Source organism: Aythya marila (assembly GCF_965140915.1).
Source record: "Aythya marila genome assembly, chromosome: 2".
Taxonomy (NCBI): domain Eukaryota; kingdom Metazoa; phylum Chordata; class Aves; order Anseriformes; family Anatidae; genus Aythya; species Aythya marila.
In genome coordinates this window covers 25,889,371-25,915,899 of record NC_139043.1, presented here as the reverse complement: position 1 = coordinate 25,915,899, position 26,529 = coordinate 25,889,371, and the positions used below count along the sequence as shown (strand labels likewise).

Here is a 26,529-nt window from a genome sequence, read left to right as displayed (position 1 = left end):
GAGAGAGAGAACAGGAGAAATCAGAAGATGCCACAAGAGATAGCATTTTCTTCTTGGAGTTTCCTTTCAAAATCTCATTTTTTTTCTCTCCCCGCCACCACCAAAGTACAGGCAGCAGTAGTCCACGTCCCAGTCCTAGCAGTAACCCTCGCATACTTCCTAGTGAATTACATGGACTCAGGGAAGTATCTTTTCAGTCCTTGTAGAAAATTCCTGGCTTCTAGACAATCCAGGTGAGAAAACAAACTCTTAACATTTTAATAATTTAATTTTTCTTTACAGCAGCAACAACAAAGATTTTTAAATACCAAGACAATGATTGAAATACTAACACTCAAATAATCATCGTGGTCCAATGAATAACAGTAGTTATTTACATGAAACTGTTTTATTCACTTAAGAGAAAGAAGGGCTATACTTTATTATGGCAATTCTCCTTCTATTAATTTGGCACATATCTGTAGGCACACAGCAGCTGCACCTAGAGCCATATGTTGATATTTGCCCTTTTTTCCTTAATCAGCTGTGAGCAAGAACGAAAAGCTTCCTTCAGAAACAGTTTTTGTGCTTATTCCTCCTTGCACTGTTTGGAACTGCCTTTGCATTCTTAGCCACTAACCTTCAGGGGCTGGCTTCAGGCTTACAGGGGCTTTCTGCTGGATATTTTCTTCAGGTTTCCCTTTAGAGGATCCTGCTGATTAAGCCTGTCTCAGCTCTCCCCTTACCTGCTCTTGCCGTTGTCCTCCTTGTATTTTGAGGTTTCTCTCCAGCACCTCTCAAATTCTTCCTGATTCCAGACCCATTGCTGTTTAAACTACAATTCATTTAGGGCTTTCAGAAAAGCACTGTATGATAGTAGTATTTTAAAAGGTCTCAGAAAAGAGCAGTCTTTGGTTCTTAGGGTGTTTCTTGTGATTTTCAATTACTAAAGTTAACAGTGGGTAGATTTGCATCTCATGCACAACTGTACGAACTATAAGGGCCTAACAAAAAGCCTGATCTTCCTGACTAGATGGACTGAATTTAGAGATGCCTTGCTCTGACTTTTGCACATCATTTCAAAAAACAGTCCTGCTGATTGCAGCAGAATGTCAGCCAGCACTACTCTCTCAACACCAAGCAGCTTTCGACAAGACAGAATCTTCATTTTCTTGCTACCCTTTAACAAGAAAATGATCCTTCTTTTGGATGTTAATCTTGCTTAGAATTTGGAAAAAAAAACAAAAACACAAAGAATTATTTATGGCTTTGAAGTTCTTGTACAATGAGGCATGATGTTATTAATTTTCTTGGGGACTTTTCAAAAGGTGATGTTGAAATGAAGAGTCAAGTAGAAAACCACACCCTGAATACAGCTGCAAGCAGTTTTTAAATGCTCCAAGCAAGTGTTTTACAGCAATGGGCTAAGAAAGATACTTACAGTAATGGAAATGTAGTTTAAATTCTGGCTATAAATATCTGCTGATGCATCTAAGCAAGTAACTTTACTCATTCAGTAGTTTCTTTTGGAACACTGGACATGCTTTATTTCATTATTTTTTTTCACAATTTATTTAAACATCTCACATATACAAAATACATTTTCTTTTTTGAGAAGTGATGATTCTTTTTTACCCATCGTAGAAGATGAAAATGAGATTTGAAAGCAGGCACACCTGATTTTGGAGGACAAAGATGAGGAAAAACGATCCACATGCTTAAGCTGGGGGTGAGACAGGACATTCTAAGCTTTGAGACAGACGTCAAAGAAACAGAAGAAATATTTTAAATTCTGTTAGCACCATCAAAGTTCAAGTATTGGAAAGATACTGTGTAATACTGAAATTAGCACCACTGTATTCTGAGTGGAACTGAAAATAACTCATATGATATGGAAAAGTGCCTACAAAGGATGTGGATCACAATTAGTTTAGTGTATGAGGTAGTTTAAACCTTTGGAAGTCATGGTTTTAAACTTCCTCCGTGGAAGATATTCAAAGGCCACAAGTGGTGCAAACTTTCATGATTTTTTTTATTTCATTTTTTTTTTCTTTACAAAGATTGACATTTCCCAAAGCAAGGTGTTAATCTTGAAACACTTCCAAGTCCTTTTGGGGCTGTATTAAAATTTCATTGCACAATGCTCCAATCAATTCTTCTCCTTCTCTTTCGCCCAGACTTTAAGCAAGTAGATGAACAGAAGGAATGGAAGGAGTCAGCTTTCATTATAAAGAGAAATGACAAAGAGAATAATTTGGGGGGGGGCTTTAAGTTAATTTTAGTTCATTTATTTGAAACAGACTGGGCCAATGTCCAAACCGAATTCTTGGTCAGCGCCGCCAATATCCAAAGGTGCAATGTCGAGGATGGGCAAGCGAGATGGCTTATTTGTTCTGTATTCAATGATCGTTTTGCCCCATTGATTGTTCTTTTTCTGCAAGAGATGATTCATTAGAGTTATTACATTGTTCATAGTACTGAGAATTGTTCTACCTGATTCGATAATTTCTGAAGGAAGTTCATGTTAATTCTGCTGCCATTGTTTGCAAGTAAGATACCCACATCAAACTATTCATATCTCTGATAAAGAGGAAACATTTACTTTAATCTTCAGAAGTAACATGTGTGATGCTCTACATCACCATATTATTCACACTAATGTTAAATCCTCAGAGAGCCTCGCCTGAGCTATTGAGGACTTGATCCTGCCCCTCCTGCAGTTTCTGAACTACTTTCTAAAGAGTCTTCAGTTTACACAGAATTTGGGCCTCATCCCTCTTAAAAGCTTTTGCTTTCATGCCACGCTGCACAGTACAGGGATTATTTGTTTGTACCCCAGTCTTTGCCACTTGTTAAAGATTGGCATAGTTAGTTCTATAGGCTACTTATCTTCAGTGGGTAAAATTCTGCTGATCTCACTGATAACCTAATTCTGAATGAAAGCACAACACTGTCATTATCGCAATCACTGTGCACACCCTTTGTGTTACTTACAGAGCAGCCATCCTCGAGAACACTGAAAGTGAATCTGCTGTTGCCTTCAGCTCGTAGTTCAACATCATTGGAGCCCTGCAGTATGACAGCCTTTTTAAGATTTCCAGTCTCCTCATCCATGTAGGCAATGCTGTTCTTGCAGTGGTAGGTGATGTTCTGGGAGGCATGGTTGGCCAGCAGACGCATGAAGGCAAGCTGGGTGGCCATATCCTTTGAAGTCACGCCTTCATCGTTGTATTCAAACTGAAAAACAGAAAGGAAAACAGTCAATTGTATTGCTGGGGAAAGGTGGATGTTTGAGTAGTTGTTCTAGGAACATTAAAAAAAATCACAGAAGTCTGCCTACTGCAACTGCAGAGCTAGAGAACACCATATGAAACTAGCAGGAAATAGGCTAAAAACCAATCATGAGGGCATGCAGTTAAGCTGTGGAACTCTGTTCCAAAATATCACTGTTGGCAGTTCATGTGGATTTTAAGATGAGATCAGATGTTTGAAGATGAGAAATCTATTGTTTCCATAAATACACAGAAACAACTCCTGGATCAAGAAAATCCTGATTTTTTTTTTAGTTTAATAAAATAGTGTCTGTGGATGTTAAGGATGTTTGTTTCCTTCTTATATCCTTTTACAGCATCTGATTTTAGCCAGTATGAGAAACAGGACTCTAGACTACCCTTGTTCTGACACAGTGATGAATTTTATGTTCTTATACTAAAGAACTTGGGACACTGATTTCAGACTAATTCAATTTCATTTAGGAGTTACATAATTAGATCTCCTTAACTATACATAAGAGATTTTCAGCAGGCTGTTGTCTTGGTTTTACTTAGACCAACAATTCTGAGTGTCACTGTAGCATACACTTAGATATTTTTATTACACATAATAGATCCTATCTAGGAACAGTGCAATTGTTAAAAATAAATCCCAATTAAAAGGATAAGCAAAGATGTTTTTCTACTTTTTCAGACAGTTTCTGGACTGTCTTTATACTAATATAGCATATTCCAGCCCAGGATTCCCTTAGAAATAGCCACTTATACTGAACTGAACATTTGCAGGCACCAAGAAGAGTTAGAACAATACTAAGAAATAATTTTAGTGAGTTGTGATTCAACTCAGAAATGGAACCGTGTTCCCTTGAGAGAAAAGGTTAAAAGGTGGTTTTTCCCCCTTTTCCTATTTTTCCTCCAAGAGCTTAAGTCAAGTTTTGCTCACTGAGACACATTAGATGGGGAATTCTTCAGACAGCACTATCAGAAACAATCATTCTCCAGTTCCTCCACTTACCTGACTGCCACCATTGATGGTTTCACCAAACCATACGTGCTTCTTGTCCTTGGGGTTCTTGTTGACATACCAGTTCTTAGTGGGAATATTCTCAGGGTTAGCATGGATGCAAGTCTCACCAGTGGCAAAGTCACAGTATGCTCTAATGGCATCTGCAGAGCAGCCTTGGTTAGGATCAATCCAGTAGAAACCTGTAATTGAGGAAAGAAATATGAATAATAGGCTAACATTTGCATCCAGTTTATATTCAATAGTTTTAATACAGGAACTCAAGAGAGGGGTCATGAATATCACAGCTAAATAAAATATTAGGGTGACAGTTGGGAGAAATATGTATTTTAGATCGTCAATATATAGGGATTTGTATTCAAAAACTAGGCTTAAATATTTTTGTATTATTTTGAAAAATTATTGCAATAATTGCACAACAACAGATAAGAAAAACTTGTCAGAATGACTTCATAGATAGGCATTTTCAGGGAAGGCAGACAGAACTCCTTCACCTGTTATTTAGTATTTTCACCTGTTAGCCAGGGATACCATTCATCAAAGAAAGCCAATAAGCTGGAAGTACTCCCTGAGACAGAAGGGGCAAGTATCTGGCACCAACATACCGCTGCTCCATTCTGGGTGGCTAAGTCTCAGGTCACGGCAGGTGCGAGCTGGGTTCTTTTTGGAGCCTTCTGGGGTCAGCAGGGTCTCAATTTGGTTGTTCAATGTTTTCAGAGTGGCATCAACTTCGTAATCCTTGGGTCTGAGAGAAGGCTGATCAGCCCGGTAGTATTCTGCATCGTAGCCAACTTCATATCCACCACCATTGGGACCAGGGGGACCAGGTGGGCCAGGAGGACCAGGGGGACCCTAAAGTTTTTCAAAAGGGAAAGACAAGAAGCATTCTATTACAAATATGGTTTTCAGTTGACTGCTTCCACACATGCATTGTCCTATTGAAGTCCTAGCACTCAGCTCTAATCTGAGGAAGGATTTATGGACACATTATATGGTAACTACTATGGACTAAAGTAGTAGAAGATTGACTGTGTAGGACTGCCACATCTTTGTGCATATACCAGCTGGCCGTAAGAAATGAACAAGGACTTCAGGTTTATTAGGGAACCATTGAGATGTTCCCTATTCGGGAAACGTTGGATATTAAACAACTTTTGGATTTTCTTTTTTCCTCAAATGAAAACACATCTATTTAAACTATTAAGCTTTTGAAGTTATTTTCTTGCAACTGTGACCTCAATGCATTAAATCAACAAAATAAAGTTATACTCACAGCAGGGCCTTGGCTACCATGAGAGCCACGTGCACCAGCAGGGCCAATAGGTCCAGGGAGACCATTGCGACCATCTTTACCAGGAGGACCAGAAGGACCAGGAGGACCCTGAAAGGAAACGAACAGTTTAATGACAGTAGAGAACACTAGAAAAAGGGATTCATAAACAGGAGTGTAAAAATTTATTGCATAAAACAATGGGAGAATTATTTGCATATGCTCTTATATTTACATACCCTTGGGCCAGCAGGACCGTTGTTACCAGGAGGACCTTGATCACCATGTTGGCCCTATTGGGAAAGACAAATTCATAGTCATTTAAAAAAAATGCAGTACCACACATTGTATTAGCATGATTCAAGAGGGAACTATAATCAGCAGGTGTATTTGGGTTCAGAGAATGGAAATCTAGGGCTACTGGCATTTATTAGTGGAGCTGGGATATAAAATGCCTGTTTTACGGAGGGAGGAGAGAGAGCGAAAGGACATATTTACATGGATAACCTATATAAAAGTCTCTACATTGTTTCTTCAGATTTTCTGAGAAGCATTTAAAAATAAGAGCCTAAAAAATAAGATTCCTGAAGAGGATACCAGAATTTAAAGGGAAGACAATCTACAAATGAATTCTGCTTCTCTGTGATACAAAAGCTTTCGAACTTCTGAGGAAAAAAAGGGAAATAATACTAAAACAAAAGCAGAGCTTTTAAAATTCTGCACTAGTCAAATGCACTTGAGTTTCAGGGCTCACAGTATTCGTAGTTCTAAGATCATCTATCAATGGCATTATGAAAACTTGCCATTTTATGTGGAGAGCATTGAATGTTAAAGAGGCCTTTGAAAGATGATGCAGACTGGAGTAAGTCAACATACTGAAAATCGTTTACTTACAGCAAGACCAGGAAGACCCTGCAATCCGTTGTGTCCCTTCAGGCCAGGCAGACCTCTATGACCCTTGTCACCAGGTTCACCTTTCTCACCACGTGGACCTTGTGGGCCCTAGGAAGGGATACAGATGTCAGAGGAACAAAACACAAAGCTTCAAGTAGTTATTACTGTCAAAGCAAAAATTAAGAACAAGCATTCTACGTTATGCCATAGGTTACCCCTGATATATTTATATGCATCCTGTGTTGACACTCTTCCTGACACCCAGGAAGAGTGTCAATTCCAAAAGCCTCAGGATTGGTCCCAGGGGAGAGATGCCTGATCAAGATTCTATGTCTATAAATATTTACAGCTCTTTAAGCATTACTTTTTGGGCTTGAGCACAGTTTTGAGCCCTTAATAATAAAGCATGTTTTCTCTTCTTGCAACAATGTAGTAATGTATTTAGAAACCAGACTTACAGCAAGACCTCTTGGACCAAAAGCACCAGCAGGACCGACGTGACCAGCAGGACCCTGAAACAAAAGAAAATGCATGTCACTGTTGTATATCATACTTCGTTTTCTGCAGAGATATATAAAGCATGGAACTTTTATTAAATAATTATCCACATATTGCAAGGTTTTGATGTATAATGTATGCATGTGTGATGGACAAATGTTAGTCCCATATCAAAAAATGCAAGATCTCATCAACTTACAGGATCACCACGGTTTCCAGGCTTTCCAGCAGGACCAACTTGACCATGAGGACCAGGAGCACCCAAGGCACCACTGGGACCAGGGCTACCAGGAGCACCACGCTCACCCTGAAAGCAAGGGAACACAAGAGGAGAGACTGTGTTACTACTGACTTACACATATTGGAATACTTCTTTTGTGAGCATAGAATAGAAGGAAAGAACAAATTACCTTGAAACCAGGAGCACCATCACGGCCTGGAGGACCATCATTTCCAGGATTGCCCTGTTAAAATACCAATTAAAAATATTACATTCCATCAACATTCATATCATACAGAACTGTGTGTCAGCCTAATTGCTCCCAATGAGATTGAGAAGACATTAAGGTGGGATAGCTAAAATCTTGAAGATACCAAGCCTTTCATTATAGATGCCACTCTTGAGTCCCTTAAATACATTAGTGTTCTCAGAAAACTAAGACAGTCTTCAAATATTTTTGGTTTTACATGATCAATATAGAATACAACTTTTTTGTTGTTTTTCTTCTATTTCTCTAAATGAAAAGTTAGTACTGGAGTACTTCAATTATCAAATAAGCTTCCCTGATAAAGCCCACAGAAAGCTTTACAATAGTTAACTGTACAGGATAAAAGATAATTTGTACATATTATATTTTAACTATTCTTATAATGTAAGTTATGTCTAGCCATTGTATGGATACCCTTCTTAAAGGTGAACTACTAACCTGGATGGCTAAGTTAGATAGATAAATTTATTCACTGCTCTGAAGAGCTGGTAGCAAGGCCACCGAGAATTGGAAGGTATAAGTTCACTAGCAGAACAACCACCGGTTGTATCCAGATTTTCTGTGTATTTGTCTTTGGCTCAAAACAAAAGCAATCTTGAAGAGGAAATAAGACAGCTTACATCACGACCAGCTTCACCAGGAGCACCATTTGGACCAGGAGAACCCACGGGACCAGAGGGACCACGAGCACCAGGAGGACCAGAAACACCCAGGGGACCAGGTTCACCCTAATACAGGAACAGTGGTAACAAAATGTGACATATAATACAACAAAAACAGTCTTACAGAACTTTCAGCCTATATCTAAGAGAAACATTTCTCTAATCGATTCTGAAGTGAAACAGAACAAGAAGACAAGGAGAAACATATCTAACTATAGCAAATGTCACCTTCATCCTAAATTTTCTGCCTCTTCTATGCCTTGCTAAGAACAGAAACCCCTGATGCCCTTCAAAAATATGCTCACCTGCAGACACAAATCTTGTCTGTGGCAAGCAATAATGTCTCCTGCTGCTCTAAGTCTGTAGGCTCCATATAAATATCATCTGTTTGCATCAGCAGAATCTAGATCTGTCCCATAGTGTTCCTTAAGAGGAGATCTAATTTTTCTTTACACTGGTCTGTTTAAAGCAGTTAATAGACATATACTCACTGTTGCTCCAGAGATGCCTGGAAGACCACGTTCTCCCCGAGAGCCAGGCAGACCAAGGATACCAGGAGCACCAAGAATACCCTGAGGACCTGGGGTACCAGGAGGACCCTATGACATGAAGACATTTATATTAACAGATGAAAAATGGTTTTAAAGGCCCTTCACACTTCTCATTTGTTCTGCTCTGTAACTACTTTCCAAAGATCTCAATGTGTATCAGTGCCAGTTCCAATATGGAAGAATTTGTAACCAAAGGTAAGGGTCTGTGAGGAGGTAATGCTGGTTATACACCTCCCCTCCCCAGCTGTTTAAACAACAGTTAAAATGCTCTTTCTGAAAAACTGTCATACACTTCTCCTTTCTAGAAAACTAGGCAAGATCCATTGAGTCCTTCCCATTCACTAACAGCAGGTGGTACAAGAAAACTGGGGCATTCAGTATAGGGAAGATGACTGTGCGAGGGGAACTGTGTGAGGGGATTCCACAGTGAAGAAATTGATCATCTAATTCTAAGATAGCCTTAGAAAAATACCTAGGCAGTTCCTAATATCTTCAGACAAGCCTTACTGCTCTTCACTGACCCGTTGAAAGGCAAAGGTTGTTTAGTTAAGAGATTTTTCAGTTTCCTTAAATTTGAGCACGTGCTACTAAACTTGGCCTAAGTAATCATCCTGACTGATCACCCTATTTATTATCCTTAATTAGTCAGGCCCTCTATGTCAACTATGTTTTTATTACAACATAAAACTAGAACATTCTTTGCTTGATACTAGACATAGAGCAAGTTTTCAACTGTCACCTACAAAATTTTAATTCATGTCTGACAAGTGCACCAAAGACTTTCCTCTTAGCTACATCTTTATAAACTATTTCTTGAGTCTCAGTGGAGCTTCTGCTTAAAAGCTTTGCCAAATTTAAGGGTAAAAGAGAAAAGCCCCTCAGAGGTACCAAAACACTCTTAGAAGCTGTAACATTTACTTGAAGAGAGATAGTTTTAATGAGATGTGATACTTAATAACTTACAGGAGCACCAGCCTCTCCAGATGGACCTTTCTCACCAGCAAAACCAGGTGGGCCAGCAATACCTTGTTCACCAGTACGGCCAACTGGACCAACATCACCACGCAGACCTCTAGCACCATCTTTGCCAGCTGGGCCAGGAGGACCAGGGGGACCAGTGATGCCCTAGGATTGAGTATGAACATGACATCATTACAATATAGACCAATTAACTGGGGATAACAGGTTTTGTTTTACATCCATGTACGAAAATGGTACTTTGCAATAAACAAGTTATCAGCTGTTCCAGAGAAGCAACTGCTACTCTTCTGTTAGCTGTGGATAGCTGGAATTCGTAGAATTATTGAATATATATATTCACTATACATAGTGAATGTGGCAGAATTTATATGAAAATATTGATTGGCTCTGGAGACATTAATTGCAACTATAAAGTCTACAAGAAAACATTTCAACAGGATTGTTTTGCTTTGGATACTTGGATTTAAAGTATATTTAACTATAGGAAAGAAATACCTTTTCCAAATGGTTGGAACACCCTTGTGAAAAGGAAGTTTTACAAAAGTCAATACAAAATAAGAATTTTTGGCTGAGAAATAAAGCAGCAGTGAATCCCTTCTTAAACAAAAGGAGAGGTTGCCCTGTTTCAGACAGGGGATGGAACTGCAGATACTTTAGAAAGTGTGGACAAAAAATAATCTCTCCATACTTTTTGAGTAAGGTCACAACCTTCTTATTCTACTCGAAATCAGTGGTAATGTAGTTACTCTCAATGAATAAAAACAAAAGAACCCCAAATTTTTACAAATGGCTAGGTACTTCAAGATGCAGACAGATGCTTGATGGCTTGTAAAAAAAATAAACTAAATGCCTAACTCCCACTCTGGGAATTTAAGCAGTTAAGTGACTCTCATCCAGGTAAAGACCTGAAGTAATTCCAGTACAGTCAGAATTTGAGTCCATGTAACAAAGATGAGGATTATTCCTAACCAATCCAACTTTGGACTTGTCTCCCATTAAAACTTTTCCATTAGTTACTTACAGCAGGGCCTGGAGGACCAACTCTTCCAGCAGCACCAGGGAAACCAGTCATGCCCTAAAAATAAAAGTAAAAAACAAAAATTTGGTTCAAAGGAAACAATGACTTTATGGAAAGCAACAACACTAATGTTAAAAGCCTGAAGACTTACAGGAGGACCAGCATCACCACGAGGACCAGCAGGACCAGCAGCACCAGCAGGACCCTATGTGCAAAGGATTGAAAGAGACAGATGATTCAAGCAAAGACTGCTTATATTCACAAAAAGTGGATGTCAAGGGGTCAGTTTCACTCTTACAAAAGTTAAGCTAGTTCCAAGTTAAGTTAAGTTAGAAGTTAATTTAGTTCCAAGGCCTGGTATTGCCCTAAAGCATATGGTAAGATCCCTGAGCCATGTTATCTTGCAACACTTTACAGTATTTCAGAGACTGAGGCCTGATTTTCTGCATTATTTACACCAACTCCCCAGTAATGGCCCACATGCAGGTGAAGTAGTGTGTACCTTTGGGCTATAAAGGTGTAAGCACATAAAAAGCCTTTTTGCAAGTGGGTGCAGAGACAAATTTGCACATATGCTTCTGCATGACTGGGACTGAAACTTATTTGCAACAGCATATTCTGTCTTTGAGAGGAAGGTATCAGGGTCCTCAGCTCAGGAACTTACCCACAGACACCCCCTGAATGGTCCAAGATAGGCTGATTTTGCTGATCTTCAGGGCAAGTTGAAAATTATTTACTTATTTCTCTTCCTTTCAGTTCCAGACTCACGATCTGAGCCCACATAAATAGATTGACAAAGTTGATATAGTGTGTGAAAATCAGAATGCTGACTTTCCTCACAGCCTAGTTTCTTTTTTTAATTACCTTTTTAAAATTCAAGGCCTTCAGGCTAGCATATTTCTTGCTTAGCACAGTTAGGAACCACGTGTTTTACAAAGACAGTTCACTTACTGGTGGTCCAGAAGCACCAATTGGCCCAATAGCACCTGTGGGTCCTGTTTCACCCTTAGGTCCTTTAGGTCCACGTTCTCCTTTAGCACCAGGCTGACCAGCTGCACCCTATGGGCCGAAAAGAAACACACAATAAGGAGTTGGAAAAGCATAAAAAGAAAGTAAAGGAATGGTGTGAATCCATAAGAGGTCAACAATACTCACAGGAGGTCCAGCAAATCCACTAGGACCTACGGGACCAGGCTCACCACGTTCACCCTAAAGAGAGGACAATGAATTGGCTTTAAGAAGGCATTTTTCTGAACATCATGTCTTTGACACTGGACTAGTGGAAGGAATTTTACTTACAGGAATACCACGGGCACCAGCAGGACCGGCAGGACCAGCAGGACCTCCTTCACCCTGAAACAGATAGCAGAAGACATGATGTGGGGGAACACCACAGTAGTCAGAACACAGTAGACCTTGTGGTACAGATGCATAAGTAAGTCTCCACTTGTCTGTTTTGACCTGCACTTCTTTAATAATTTCTAATGATAACTGGACAGGATAAAGAATCATTATGAGCTAATGCGTGGTTCTTCGGCACCATTATCAGAATGTCTTCCCACTGCATGAGCAGGATCGCGGCAATTAACCTCAACTGGAAAGAATTCCAATAAGGCCCAAATCAAATTTTTCTCTCAGTAAAAAACACTGCCATATAGATGTTTATCCCTTTCCTGTCCTTTTAAGAAGAGGCATGGGTGCTACGGCAAAATCACAATCAGCCTTACCTTCCAGATGTGAAAAACTTAAAAACTTACACTTCAACAAGTTGGAATTGTTTTTTATTAGACTAGACACTTCATCAATACTCCTGCTGTGGGTAAACTATATAAACAAGCAAGATGATTTTTCATTCAGAGAGTAGACTTACCCGGTCACCAGCACCACCAGCAGGGCCAGGAGCACCAATAGCACCAGGGAGACCCTAGAGGTCAAGAGACAGGACAACATTTCTAACAATATGTAAGCAAGAATGACTACTTTTTTTTTTTCTCTTTTCTCCTGGAGATAAATGTGATTTTCTTCCAGATATTTTAATATAAAGAACACTTAATATAAACGACACATGATTTTATCAAGAGTTTATAGTTTTCTTCCCAAAACATGCAATCTAGGACAGGCAGCTGAGATGTCAAATTAATGATAATTTTGTGTTTTTACAGGCTGCCTTTTCATTGTCTCTGTCCTCTGGAAGTTTATAGGCCCAGCCCAATATCACATTGAAAACTGTCTATGAAATACATTGATCTCGGATGTCATTTCACTGACTTGTGTACGTGAGAAGTGATCACTCCCCAGATTCAAACATCTCTGGACTAGGGGCTACACAATCATGCTGATTTGCCTCAAAAGCAAACAGCTGTAAGAGGAAATACAATACACTGGAAAATGAAAGCCCCAAATATTCTTTTTAGTCACTTAAGTTCTGAAGTGCAGCAAGGCAAACTCAGGTAGAACCAAGAAATACTTACACGAGCACCATCTCTTCCAGTGGCACCAGTATCACCTCTCAGACCTGGGGCACCCTAGAAAATCATACACAGAGAGGAAAAAAGCAATTATATTGGCAATGAACAGAATAGTTTCTAAGAAAGAAACCCTGAGCTGTTTGCTGAGTCTACATGCATTACAGAGATATATATCATGGTGGGTTTAGTGTGAGAATGGACTTATTAACCTGCATGTCAGTGTATAGTATTTTACAAAAAGGTGTAAGCCATTTTTATCGTAAGTTCCTTACAACTTCATTTACACTAAATGACTATTGTTTTGACTGAAAAAAATCTAAGTTCTAGAAATCTCAGTATAGAGTTTAAATAATGAACAGAATAGAATTTAGAACAAGATGTACCTAACAAGATAGAAATCAATTAAGGATAATTACATGAATAAAACAGAGGTTGCAACAGGACTTGCACTCAACTAGATTTCACAGCTTTATTTAACTGCTTAAACCAGCTAAAATGGTTTCTGATTTTATTTATATCTGATACAATCACAATTTTTTGTAATTGATTTACATATCATAGGCACTGCATCTAGAGTAAAGCAGTTAGGGATTTGATCAAAGATTCAGTTCTTTGTGATCTGTAAGCCTATTCCTGCTGTAAAGCCTACACAAATTTAATATTACTTTGGCAAAGATAAGCTGGTTGTTATCCAACCCTGTGAAGTTACAACTGCCACTTAAACTGATTCAAAATGCTAAGCTAAGATGAAAATACAGCCTTAGTACCTCAAAAGATTGTCAGTCTGTTGGACCAACAAAACTCGTATTAATGGAGTATTAATGAAACACTATGAAATAGTTTCACCATAAATAAAAGTCATTTGGGTAACTTTTTTTTCTTCAGCGAGGGTAATTCAAGTATCTCCCAAACCTGTGTATGCCATAACAAAGCAGGTTAGACCACCAATCTTACCTTCTCACCCTTGCCTCCTGGAACACCAGCAACACCTCTCTCTCCTGGGATTCCACCAGGGCCAGCAGGGCCAGGACCACCAGCAGCACCAACATTACCAGGCTCACCCTAGCAGCAACAGGATATCTTGTAAGACAGAGTGAAATAATTCATACAATATGGAACAAAGTCGTCATTACTACTCAGACCATCATTCTGCTTACTTTTAAATAGACTCAGTAGTAGTATTTGGTCTCAAGCTATTGTATGTATTTTACTTTTTCAGCTAGTGAAGATGTCAGACAAACTCTGACTCTGTGGACTCCTGAGGAGTTAGTCTGTCCCACACTCTAAAGTAAACTTTAGTAGAAAGAGTACACGTGTAAATCTTGAAAATTGAGCCCCACACTCAGCATTCAGACAGTGTTGGCTTGGTAGATGATCACTTATTATCATGCTAATGTTTTGGGGAAAATACTGCTTACTAAACTCAAGAACATCTTGCCCGAGGTGGGTATAAACAGAGCTTAGTATGAATTTTGGCCAAAGTCTTCCACCCTGTCTCAGAGTAATAGTATTCCCTGCTGACAAGCTGTATTCAAACTGCCTTCAAACTGGAGCTCCCCTTCTATACTCTGTAGAGCTAAACAAAAAATCTGTTAGTGGAGACTGTGAGCTTTACTATTACTACCACGGAGCTTTACTACTTGAACTAATGGCCCAGTGGCTGTAGTGTGTAGGTTACCCATTACCTACTAATCACCTATGCTGAGAAAGGAAGGCTTTTGACTGCCCTCATCAGCAATTCAAAGTGAGGCAATAGCAGCTAGAAGAGACAGAGACATACCTTGTTACCATCAGGGCCTGGTGGGCCAGATGGACCACGGCTTCCAATGGGACCAGCAGGACCAACAGCACCACTTTCACCAGGAGGACCACGCTCACCCTGCAAGAGACAGTCTGATTGGAGTTTGCCCTAGAATTGGTCTGTAGCTTAGAGATTTAAAAGAACTGACTGATAGCAGTGACATTATGATGCATTTTCATCTGAACAAACCATTATTAATATTAAAATTATGGACATATTAACTATATTGGTCAGAAGATCTGTCTCTAGCTTTTGACACAAATATAGCAAAGTATCAAAGTCTTGCATCATAACAGCTGACAATTAAACTACAGGTACTTCTTGATCATGGAATTTGGCTACTGTGTTTACTCTCGAATAATGACTTGCTTACTGTTGTCAAACGGAGCTTATGCTATCAATTTTAGGGCAGATAATGGCACAGGAATGAAGAGAGGTGAAGGCAATATCTAATGACTATTCCAGGCTCTGGATTCTGCCCACCACTGGTTTACACTGACATTACATAGGAGGCAGGAGCTGGCTAGCAAGGGATGGTATCACTGAACTGGTCAGGATTAAGTCGACCTACAGACAATGGAGATGAAAATTCTCCTATGTACCAGGCCTCAGAGTAACACTGTAGGACCAGTCTCTTGCCATCCACACTCCCATTGTGAAGTTTGTTAATGCAAAAAAAAAAATAGATCAGCTCATCAGGACTTCATTACTTGGATAATATTTGTATTGCTTATTTAGGAGTTTACTAACACTGGTGTGTATTGTGTAATCATATACCCTGACAAGTGGAAAGAGAAGAGAAAATTCTCTTTCCAGGTAGTCAGTCTGCTGTGTTCTGTACCCAAGAAGAGCTGTCTGTCTTGAGAAACTTCAGAATCTCAGAATCATCTAGGTTGGAAGAGACCTCCAAGATCACCTAGTCCAACCTCTGACCTAACACTAACAAGTCCTCCACTAAACCATATCACTTGTAAAAGTATATAGTTCATATTATTACTGAACACTTTATTAAGACAGTCTCTACTAGATTTCAAATGAATTACTCACTCTTGGGCCAGCAGGACCAGGGACACCAAATTCACCATGAAGACCCTAGAAGAGAGGAGATGGATTGATAAAAGTTATTTCAAAAGCAAACTTATTAAATTGAATGTTTCTTAGCAGCAAATAGAAATACTTCTCAAATTGCAGCAGTATATCGAAAATCTTCAGACTAAAATTAATCTTTTAGATACATAAATGCTTTTCATAACTGCACAAAATCTCAGAGCACACATGATAAGAGCTGTACCTCTTGAGCTATTAAATTCCAAGCTCATGTCAGGCACATGCAGTGTAAGTTTTTACACTGGGACATGGAATGATGTAACTATCAACTTTAAGGGTGGTTATGATGCATAGGGTGCACAATTTGCAGGTTCCATCACACATTAACTGTGCAGAACCTGGTGCATGAATAATCACTGAGTTACCTCAGTTGCATGCCATTGTAAAACCACTGCAGTTGGTTATGTGCAAAGCCATACAACTGGAGTAATGACAATTAAGACTGAACCTTGTAGATTTCAAAAGAAATTTGGATTAAATATGCTTCATGTACTGTCTTGTCTTCTGTGGGGGATATTAATGCTGCTTATGGCCCAAAAAGAAAGCACTGTTTTTGTTTTTTCACACCAGAACTTTGAAAAAGTGAGTATGTTGAAAATGACAAAGGACCTTCTCCATTTATGGCTACCTTTAACAAAAGCGACTACTAAACTTTATATATAACACAAATCAGTTTGGCAAATACATTCAACAAGCATTTGCTTCACCACATGTGCAGTTCTAAGTGTAACATCTATGCAATACCCGCCCATACTTGTGCAGTACTGTGTATGGCACTCACCCTTTCACCGGGTTTACCAGCTTCACCAGCTGGACCTGAGGGACCTGGCAGACCCTAAGTGTAAAAAAAAAAAGAAAAAAAGATACAAATAAAGTTAAGGCAGAAGCACTTCATGTTTTGTAAAACATAAACAAAGTTAGGCAGAGCATGTAGTTACTTACCTGGAAGCCAGGAGGGCCAGCTGGACCTTGTTCACCCTTTGCACCTTGGTTGCCCTGGATAGAATGAAAGAAACCAAGGGATTAACTTGGTAGCAGAAATAAAGGAAAATGGATTTGAAAATGGGAAGTCCCATTGATGAAAAATAAATCATGTATTGGATCTCTGTGGAGTCTGTTACTTACAGTGACACCAGGAGGACCTTGAGCACCATTGTTTCCCTCAGGACCAGGAGCACCCTAAATGTGTTCAAGTAGAAATCTGTTATCTGTTTTGATTTGTTATGAGTTATATCTCTCTCAAGTGCCTCTGTGACAAAAATGAAGATCTCTGGCTGCATATTTTGAACTCACACTGGTACATTTAAGCTGACATCTTAGGTTTGACTTATCTATTTGCTTGTAAGAGCTTCACTGTCAAAAAGCACTAGAGATGCTTACACTGCATTTGTTTTAGTTATTGCAGTGCCTTCATCCTTATAAAAACTTCGTTTGGAATTACAGATACAGGAACCTGGCTGGGAGACTATATTTTTCCCAGAACAAACCAATTATTGGAATCCTTACATGGAAAATTTACTAAATTACAACTATCAGTAAGAAAGTACTGGAAATTTATAGAATAAATTAGAAACTACACACTCTCCTCAAAAATTTGCACAGGAAGTGCTATTTTCTTCTCTTAATAGGAAGCTAATATCCCATAATTAATTACTAAAACAATACCCAGTAGGGATAATTTTCATTTAGACTAATATTAATCCTTAAGTAATAATCCCCACTGACAAGAAGCTATATGAATGAGTTCTGAAGCGCTTTTCTGTTTCATCACCTACTCATGTTTGCACAAGAAAGTGTTATCTTACTAAAGAGGCTTTGAAAATCTATGTTTCTCTCTATGGAGCTTTATAAAAAAAACATATCCACATACCCGTGGGCCAGCAAGACCAACATTGCCTTTTTCACCAGGTTTGCCAGGTTCACCCTGAAGTTGAAAAGAAAAAACACTGAAAGTTAACAAGGACTTCATATTAGGTTCAGTCTAAACTACTGGATAGAAACCGATACTCTAATTGCTGGAAGATTTATTGTAACATTTCTTTAACCCTAATGGAAAAACAACTGACATCTGTCCTTTTAAATTAGTTAGATAGAATAATTATGCAAATAAGTGTCATCTTTTCAGAACTCCAATTTTTTTGAGATAGCAATCCAAGCCCTTGATATTCCATGTAACTTCCTATTTCAGACACCACACCTACGTGTGTATGTAAAGCAACACTACAAATCCAGGAGGTAACTATTGTTACTTGCTTCATCTGTGGGACATGTCAAAAGCTCCACAGAAATCACTGACAGCTTTTCTTCTCAGGTGAGTGAGCTTTGGACTACACTTTGAAATAACAATCCCCTGGAACTGAAGTTTAGGCTTTGTGTCCAGCTTTTACAGAACTTTTATTGAATTGTATATACAGAAGTGATAAATACATATATATAGCTACCATCACTTTAATGTCCAAATATTCCTAAAAAATGTTTCTGATTGTTTAATCGTGTTTTAGATAATTGGAAAGCAATTTAAGATGGAACTCTCGAATGTAAGTGAATGCCATCCAATAAACAGTACAGGACAGAGAGATGTATTTGATTGTTAGAGCTGGGGACCTATGGCTTAGTCTGGAAATAGTTTCATAGAAATAGGAAGTGACTCTACTGTACTTACAGTGGGACCTTTTGGTCCAGGGAATCCAATGTTGCCCGGCTCACCTCTGTTGCCAGCTGGACCAATTGGTCCAACTCTACCATCTGCACCAGGGAAACCCTAGAAAAACAAAAAATACATATTGAATGGTGGTGGTAATTTAGTTGGTTCTGAGAGTTCAGTTTTAGGAGAAAAGTGTACTGACAGGAAGCAAATGCCATTTAGCTTTTAAACACTGTTATTACATCACATGCATCTGCATTCTTCCCTTTTTCTCTTTTTTATAGAGCTGTGAATTACTTCTTCCTCTTCCAGAACATAGTCTGGATCTAAGACCCACAGAATGAATGGCAAGTTTTTTATAGATCTGAGTAATGTGGTAGTAAAGTCTTACTGGTTTTACATAGTCATACTAGACCTCAGTGTTAAGACCATTTCTTCTTAAATCTCAGTTTATGCTTATGCTTTGCATGCATTGGAAAAACAGAACTAAAATCAGAGTACTTACAACAGGACCTTCCTTGCCAGCAGGGCCTGGGCTTCCAGGCTGACCTGGGAGGCCCTAAGAAAGGAAAGATTTCATGTCTTTAGAAGGCATCCAACATTTAATCAACTTTTTTACACACACGTACACATGCAGATGCCAAGTTATTGGATATACATTGTGGAAACAGGGCTGCATGTCCTATTAAGTTTGCATCTAAACTGAAGTTCAGTTTGGTGGTGTGTGCCTCCATGTGGCTGAAAATGACTGACAGGTAAGTACCTGTTTCACCCAAACTCATTTAGGCTCTACTTTAATAGAGAGTTTGAAGATGCTTAATAGTTCACACATACATTGAAAGTGTTCAATTCATGGGAGGTGGGATAGAAAGGGACAGAATAGATTAAAGAGGACAAAAGTCATTGACATGGAAATAATCCGGCTGGATCTAGTACCACTGAAGTAGATGGCTGTTTTCAGTGAAATCATGAGCAAAATAAAATTGAAAGAATTGAGATCAGCCATCTTACATCATTTTAATAGAGTTTTCTCTTCTTTTAGTTAGTTACAGAGGACACACACTACAGTTGTTATCTTAATGATCACATTGTGTAAATAATCATAAGCAGAACCCCTTTTGTAAGTCAGTGCAGTAGCTAGTAGAAGCGAATACTGCTCCATGATCAAGGCAGTAAGATGCTACCACATACAAAAGAAAGGAATTTCAATTAACATTTTGATGCTGATTAATCATTTCCTCAGTTATTTTTTTCAATGGACTGATGGAAATCCCGTAACTGTGGTTAGCACAGACTTTTTTTTTGCAGTTGGAGTTCTGAATAATTTTATCCCCCAAACGCAAAAGTAAGTGATTTTCTTTTTGCACAGTTCAAACTTACTCTTGGACCCATAAGACCAGGCTCACCAGGACGGCCACCATCACCATTAGGACCCTTAGCACCAACAGGACCACTAGCACCACGGTTACCAGCAGGTCCCTATCAGAATAAATACACAAAATTAGGCAGAGGTAGCAAAAAGCATCGTGTCTGTATATAAAAAGATGGTTTGGAAATAGTGACTCAGGGAGAAGTCTTACCATGACACCAGCTCTGCCATCAGCTCCAGGGAGACCACGAGATCCAGGCACACCCTGCAAGTGAACACAAAACAAATCAAGAAAGGGAAGGAGAAATCTATTCCGGTATGGTGGATAATGCTTATTAAATTTCAGGTCTTCAAGCAGGTATGCTGAATATAACATAAGCACAGCTTTAAGCATTTAGAGCATACATTTGTACTGAGCAGCATAAGAAATCTCTCACTTTAACCTGCTTTAAGAGAGCATTTTCAGTGTAATTTAACAGTTGGTGTGGCCAACAGCTAGGATTCCACAACCTGGCAGGTAGTGTTTCACCTTCACTTCTCTGCAGAGCATTGCTAGCTCATCTGACTGTACAACCTACATGAGGTGCAATACTGAATCCTGATCTCTATCAAACCTGGTGGAAACACTGCCTATATTTCCTAGCCTTTTCCACTGAATTCCTGCTCCTGCATGAGGCCACATGCCTCCTGAAAGTCACTGCATTGTTTCCTCCCCCAGAAAAAAGGGTGCTATACACCCATGAAGACACTGAATTGAAGCCTTTGTCGCATTATTTGTGAGCCAATTATCTCCTTCAAGCAGTTAAATCCCATCATGAAAGTTTATAGGGAAATCAATAATGATTCACTAAACATTAAACAATGGATAATACAAAGCACCCTGTAATTAATTCAGGGATAAGATAGTAAACAGCATTAATGCAAAGCAAAAACAGGATTGTTCCCAGCTAATCAAAAGGCTCAGAATGGCAAATGAGCTTTGCCTAGCTGCAATAACACACATTTAATGACTTCAAATAATTTAAATTGTCTTTGTCTAGCAAAGTCTAGCTTGGTTTCTTCTTTCCTTTTTGTTTCTACTTCTGGAACATGAAAAGAGAACTTACTCTCAGACCAGCAGGGCCAGGGGGACCAGCAGAGCCAGGTTCACCATTGCTGCCTCTCTTGCCTTCCTCACCACTTGGACCAGGAGGGCCGGGAGGGCCAGCAGCACCCTATTTCAACCAAACAAAGGAAAAGAAGAAATCAGATGCTGTGTTGCAGGTACTATGAGGCTTTATTCATTGAAACAACACTCACACATTGCCATACTTACAGGCTCACCCTTGTTACCACTTTCTCCCTTGGCACCAGCAGGGCCTGGTTCACCCTAGAGTCCAACATAAAAAGAGATTACAGAATTACATACCATTCTAAGAATCCTTTTCTACCTGTACAGCTTTCATGAATCAAAAATATATTTCATCATCCAGTGTCACATCTGCCTCTATTCTGATAGATGGTCAATAAATGTAAGTATTTTTGGCCTAATGGGCACGAAAACAAACATGTTAAGATGTTTAGAAGTGACAGTAATGGAAGTATGAAGCATTAAGGGCTGGTTCCTCCACTGAGGATACCCATTGAGGGCCTGACTGGGAGACTGTTGTCACGTCTCTTTATAGCATCAACATGGACAGAGCTTAGTAGTTCTTGCACTCAAAGGGAGTACAAAGTCAACCTCCTCAGCCTCAGTAACAGTAACACAGAAATGAGCTACAATGCCTAATTATAGTGAAGCAACAAGTGTCTACATTAAATGCAAAAATATATCTAGAGGAAATCTTTTACAGTGATGGACACTGTCCAGCTTTCAAATGAACACATGCAAGAGAAAAAGTCACTTACAACAAGTCCTCTAGCACCACTTGGACCAGCGGGGCCAGGAGGACCAGGAATACCACGGGGACCAGGCAGACCAGGAGCACCAGCAACACCAGGAAGACCCTGCCCAAGAGAGGAAGAAAATGTATTGTGAACCCATTATCTTTTCTGTTGCATTAACTGATTTTTATTATACTTTTTAAATTAAAGCAAACAAGTGGAAGTATGGCTCTACTTACAGCTGCACCTTTAGCTCCAGGAAGACCATTAGCACCAGGGTTGCCCTATTAAGACAGGAAATATGATACTGGTTAATTCAGAGTCTCACGTGCACCATTCAACAATAAAGACTAGCAAGCTACTCACTGGGGGGCCAACGGGACCGCTGGAACCAGGAAGTCCAATCTCTCCTCTTGGACCAGCAGGACCAGTAGGGCCAACATTACCAGCAGGTCCAATTTCACCCTGTTTGAGAAAAGGATAAAGCTCTCTATCAGCATGCACAACATTAGGGCAATAGCAAAGCAATCCTTTATTTGCCTGACATTAAGACAACAGTAAGACACAGGTTCCTGTTTCAGAGACCAGGGAATCAAGGGACTGAGAGCCTTCATTGAATTTTGAAGGCACTGAATCCCAGGTAGGCCACACTGAAGCTGATAGTTAAAATGTGAACAACAGATTATCAGCTTATCTGTGTTATTATCAAGAATTACACATAAGGTTGGCCTAGAAAGTTAGGATTAAGATTCCAGTCTTATCTGCATCCATTTGTCACCAGCAGCGCCCGAAGATGCCTTACAGTGTTTGACACCTAACTGACCATTATCTTGCACCTTAAGCTTCAATTTGCACTGATGCAAAGTGCAAAATTATGGCTGATCAGAGTATTGTGGAACAGTGCTCACAGTGGTGTAAATGATAGGGGTAAAGGTTCTTGGTACCGCTCTCAGAACTTTGTTTTCACTAAGTCTATTATAAAAGCCTAAACTGAACATAATGACAACTTATAATGAGAAATTCTGTAAGTATCCAGAGTCCACGCCCTGGATATGTAAGAGGTTTTCTCTTGAAATTATTTGCTGTAACCACATTGACATCTGTATCAGAACAGATTTCATGATTTCCAGAAATCTTGTTTTTTCAGAATAACCATCAGAAGAACAATTTTTCCTCATCTTCCATGCAGTTAATATAGAGAGGTCTAGTAAACAATACTCTATCTTCCTATAAAAGGAGATCAAGGTAAGAATTTTGTCTACTGCAACATAGAATTTGTGTACACATGTTAAGGATGAAAAATAGTATCACACCACATATGAGTGTATGCAGCTCTTCTTGACAAATAGTCAGTGAAATTTGTAAACGCAGTGCATGGACACTTGCCTAAAGTCTTCTGAGCAATTCCAGTAAAATTCAAAATAATGAGCCTTACCCAGGTAAAAATGCTAAGATCCGAGCAATAAACTGAATCATGTAGTCTACAAGAGAAAAATGGCGTTGCCCTAAACCTGGAAAGTTCAAATGCAGTTTCTGCATTGTAATTTCAAGAACTCAGGTTGGAAAGAGCCTGAAACTCAACTACAGCTTCTTTGCTCTCCACTTATGTTAAGTGACAAGAACTGCTACTTTGCTTATTTGTCATGATCCATATCACCTTTCAAAGGTGCTTAAAACAGCAGCATCACATAGGATGCAGTGAAAAAATTTGGTTATACATCTTGCTGAACCTGCCTAGCATCAGTCCTTTGAGTCAGCTCCCACCTAACTCATTAGCAACTGCAGCTCTCAGCCACGACTTGCTGGCTGTACAGACCTCCTGAGCTTTTTTCTACATGTATTTTGGATGTAGAACTGCATCTGTCACACAAGATAATACACTCACTTCAGTATGTGTGCATATCAGCTATGAAATTAACAGCTGTATTTGATATTAACTTTCATATATCAAGTTCTCCAAGTACTGTAGGAATTCATGCTCATTCTGATCTGTAACAGTTTGATAAGACAGCACTCCAACTTCAGAGAGGGTGTATTTTTGTTGCCTATCAATACCAGTAACTGTATTTTATATTCACTGTACCAGTAGAAGGAGATATTCATACCTTAGCACCAGGAGCACCTGGGAAGCCTGGAGGACCAGCAGCACCAATAGGGCCCTGTGAAACCAAGGGGAAGAATATGAGTAAATGCATTCAGTGATTACACAAATACCTCGCTTGCTCAAGTAAACAGATTTAAAATGCACATTTACGTAGACATTTCTGCACATTACCACTTCAGAACATTGGTTGCCTTTTGCAACTCCAAATGGACAGATTTGGTTCACTACAAACAGTTGACAGCAAGGTCAATGGTGAAAAACATTTGTAGTGAAGCTAAAAGTGTGTAAGTTAAGCAATGACTTGTAAAACCTTGCCTTGAGGGCAAACACCTGAGAAAGAATAAAACAGAGGATGGGCTGAAACAGGCATCAGTGAGGCAAGATGTCTTGCTGTACAGTCCCAAGATGGATGAAGGAGAGCACTGCACCCCGCAACTGCAGTTCTTGGGTGGCTGTTTCCAACACATTTACTGTGCAAGGGCAACTGTGTACACTTCTACAGCAGTAACTGTTCTGGCCTATCACAACAGCTCGTTGTTGCTGACAGCATTTGTCCTTCACACATGGGAAGAAGATTGGTGAGATCTCTGCACCACTTTACAAGCCAGTGCTTGACCAAACTTTCAATTAAGACAGTAAAAATGTTTACTAGAATTTGGATCAAGCGTAACAGCTGCTGAGGGCAGGAGTTGATTCTAAGGTGAGAACAGATTAGCAATCTTGATTCATAAACAGAATAATTTGAGGCTGCAAGTATGCACAGCCACAGTGCCCTTTCATGTCAGCTTGCCAAGGACCTTCTACTGAACCTAGCAACTGTTATGAAATTTATGATTATGATAGGACAAGTTTCCTAGCATACAGTAGCCAGACACCAGAAGAGGAGATACACTGATGGATTCATAGTCTGTTATTCTTTCATGTATAAAAATACAAAGGGATAATTTTTCTTTGATTATTAATGAAATATCCAACTCATTCATAGCTATTGGAGATTGACATCTGCTTTTGTGAGCTAATATCTTTGAATTATAAATACCCATTATAAAACTGCCTCAGTTCCAAGAGATTCAAATGGGTCAGCCTATATAGCAAATAGGAACTGGCTTCTGACATTCTATAACCTACTGCAGTCATTATAAACTGTGTACCTGGCATTCTCACTGGTTTTGCATACAGAAAATGAGACTAATTGTCCTGTAAATATGCACGAATATATACACTTTCTGAATTTCCATTATGGTGACTCTTGACATTTTAAATTCCTAGAGGAATAAGAATTTCATGGTATTTTTGTTCTAGTTTAAAAAAATAATTGCTTTACAGAGTATTTGCAGCACTGTAACTTAAGTATACGTAAAATAACTTCACTGGCATAGACAAATTGACCCAATGCAAACCCCTGCTACTACAGGTTGTCTATTTGTCTGTTTTAAATACCTACTGATGTATGTTTTTAAATACTGTGGGGGGGGAATTGAAGTGAAACTCATACTTCTGCAAACATTCTATTTTGCTGAAGCATGAAAGGTATTTGCTGTGACGAGGAGTATTAAAATCAACTTCTGGCAAAGTAGACAGGACCAAGTATGACTTCATCATTGACCCATATTTTGAATGCAAGAAAGAAAAACTATTCTGGGCTACTACTGATTTATTTTTTTAAAGCTTTGAAACTCTACCCTTGTGCCTACATTTACATCACTGAAATAAATTAGGTTTACTGAAGTTGGTGGTACACTATGGCAACACTAACTCCGTTAAAAGGGGTGTATCTGGATCAGCACTTACTGGAATAGTATTGTAGGTGCAAAGCTGTGCCCCAGTGTGCATACAATACTTTCAGGACACATGTAATATTAGTCCTTTGCAACATGTGCATGGAATCTACCTGTTAAAAAGTACACAGTCTCTTTAGATCTGGGATGAGAATTGCTCTGTTACACTGGTGCAACTGAGGATTCTGTTCGTCAGTTGTTTCCCTATACACTGGTGTCAATGAGAGTATTTTGTCCCTTCGACAAAGATGTGTTTAATATAAAACCTGAGGATATTGTCTGCAATGGACTTATACTGTTGCTTATCAGACCATCAGAGAAAGAGACCCGTGTTAAAAACATCCACAGAATCAACTTCTCTGGAGCCTTCCCTCTCAAGTCCTACATAGAGGAAATAGTGGACACAAGGCCTAATGGAACCAGGTTGTTAAAGATCAAGACTGGAACTTACAGCAGGTCCAGTGGGGCCAGCACTGCCATCACTTCCACGAGCACCCTGTCAGCAGAAAACATGGTAAGTAAAAACTGGAAAGAGATTCAAAGATCAAAGAAAGCCACAATAAGCAGCTGTTCATGACTACAAACAGACGGATAGAAAGCCACTTACAGCTGGTCCAGGGGCACCTACTCTTCCTCTCTCACCAGGGAGACCACGAGCACCCTGAAAGAAAAATTAAATTCATTTACACCTGTTCACTAAAGATATATATTTTTTTCTTCTGCTAAGTCACTATACAAAGAAGGGTGCAGCCAGACAA

The 26,529-nt window shown here is 39.3% G+C and overlaps 1 protein-coding gene across 1 annotated transcript in view; it reads right to left on the bottom strand.

The window, feature by feature from the left end:
• Positions 1-1,511: 1,511 nt before the first annotated feature.
• COL1A2 (collagen type I alpha 2 chain) overlaps positions 1,512-26,529 on the bottom strand; it is a 37,264-nt gene continuing 12,246 nt past the window's right edge. The window contains exons 12-50 of the mRNA XM_082752844.1: positions 26,379-26,432; positions 26,223-26,267; positions 23,995-24,048; positions 22,256-22,354; positions 22,129-22,173; positions 21,914-22,012; positions 21,342-21,395; positions 21,133-21,240; positions 20,238-20,291; positions 20,038-20,136; positions 19,163-19,216; positions 18,676-18,774; positions 17,884-17,937; positions 17,139-17,192; positions 16,956-17,009; positions 16,795-16,848; positions 15,954-15,998; positions 14,886-14,984; positions 14,060-14,167; positions 13,109-13,162; positions 12,508-12,561; positions 11,937-11,990; positions 11,793-11,846; positions 11,589-11,696; positions 10,789-10,842; positions 10,641-10,694; positions 9,602-9,763; positions 8,579-8,686; positions 8,046-8,153; positions 7,348-7,401; positions 7,137-7,244; positions 6,898-6,951; positions 6,440-6,547; positions 5,785-5,838; positions 5,549-5,656; positions 4,881-5,127; positions 4,267-4,457; positions 2,974-3,216; positions 1,512-2,413 (exon numbers count right to left, since the gene is read on the bottom strand). Of these exons, the coding sequence (XP_082608970.1) occupies positions 2,267-2,413; positions 2,974-3,216; positions 4,267-4,457; positions 4,881-5,127; positions 5,549-5,656; positions 5,785-5,838; positions 6,440-6,547; positions 6,898-6,951; positions 7,137-7,244; positions 7,348-7,401; positions 8,046-8,153; positions 8,579-8,686; positions 9,602-9,763; positions 10,641-10,694; positions 10,789-10,842; positions 11,589-11,696; positions 11,793-11,846; positions 11,937-11,990; positions 12,508-12,561; positions 13,109-13,162; positions 14,060-14,167; positions 14,886-14,984; positions 15,954-15,998; positions 16,795-16,848; positions 16,956-17,009; positions 17,139-17,192; positions 17,884-17,937; positions 18,676-18,774; positions 19,163-19,216; positions 20,038-20,136; positions 20,238-20,291; positions 21,133-21,240; positions 21,342-21,395; positions 21,914-22,012; positions 22,129-22,173; positions 22,256-22,354; positions 23,995-24,048; positions 26,223-26,267; positions 26,379-26,432 (3,456 nt within the window). The 3' untranslated portion in view covers positions 1,512-2,266. The remainder of the gene's footprint in view (positions 2,414-2,973; positions 3,217-4,266; positions 4,458-4,880; positions 5,128-5,548; positions 5,657-5,784; positions 5,839-6,439; positions 6,548-6,897; positions 6,952-7,136; positions 7,245-7,347; positions 7,402-8,045; positions 8,154-8,578; positions 8,687-9,601; positions 9,764-10,640; positions 10,695-10,788; positions 10,843-11,588; positions 11,697-11,792; positions 11,847-11,936; positions 11,991-12,507; positions 12,562-13,108; positions 13,163-14,059; positions 14,168-14,885; positions 14,985-15,953; positions 15,999-16,794; positions 16,849-16,955; positions 17,010-17,138; positions 17,193-17,883; positions 17,938-18,675; positions 18,775-19,162; positions 19,217-20,037; positions 20,137-20,237; positions 20,292-21,132; positions 21,241-21,341; positions 21,396-21,913; positions 22,013-22,128; positions 22,174-22,255; positions 22,355-23,994; positions 24,049-26,222; positions 26,268-26,378; positions 26,433-26,529) is intronic.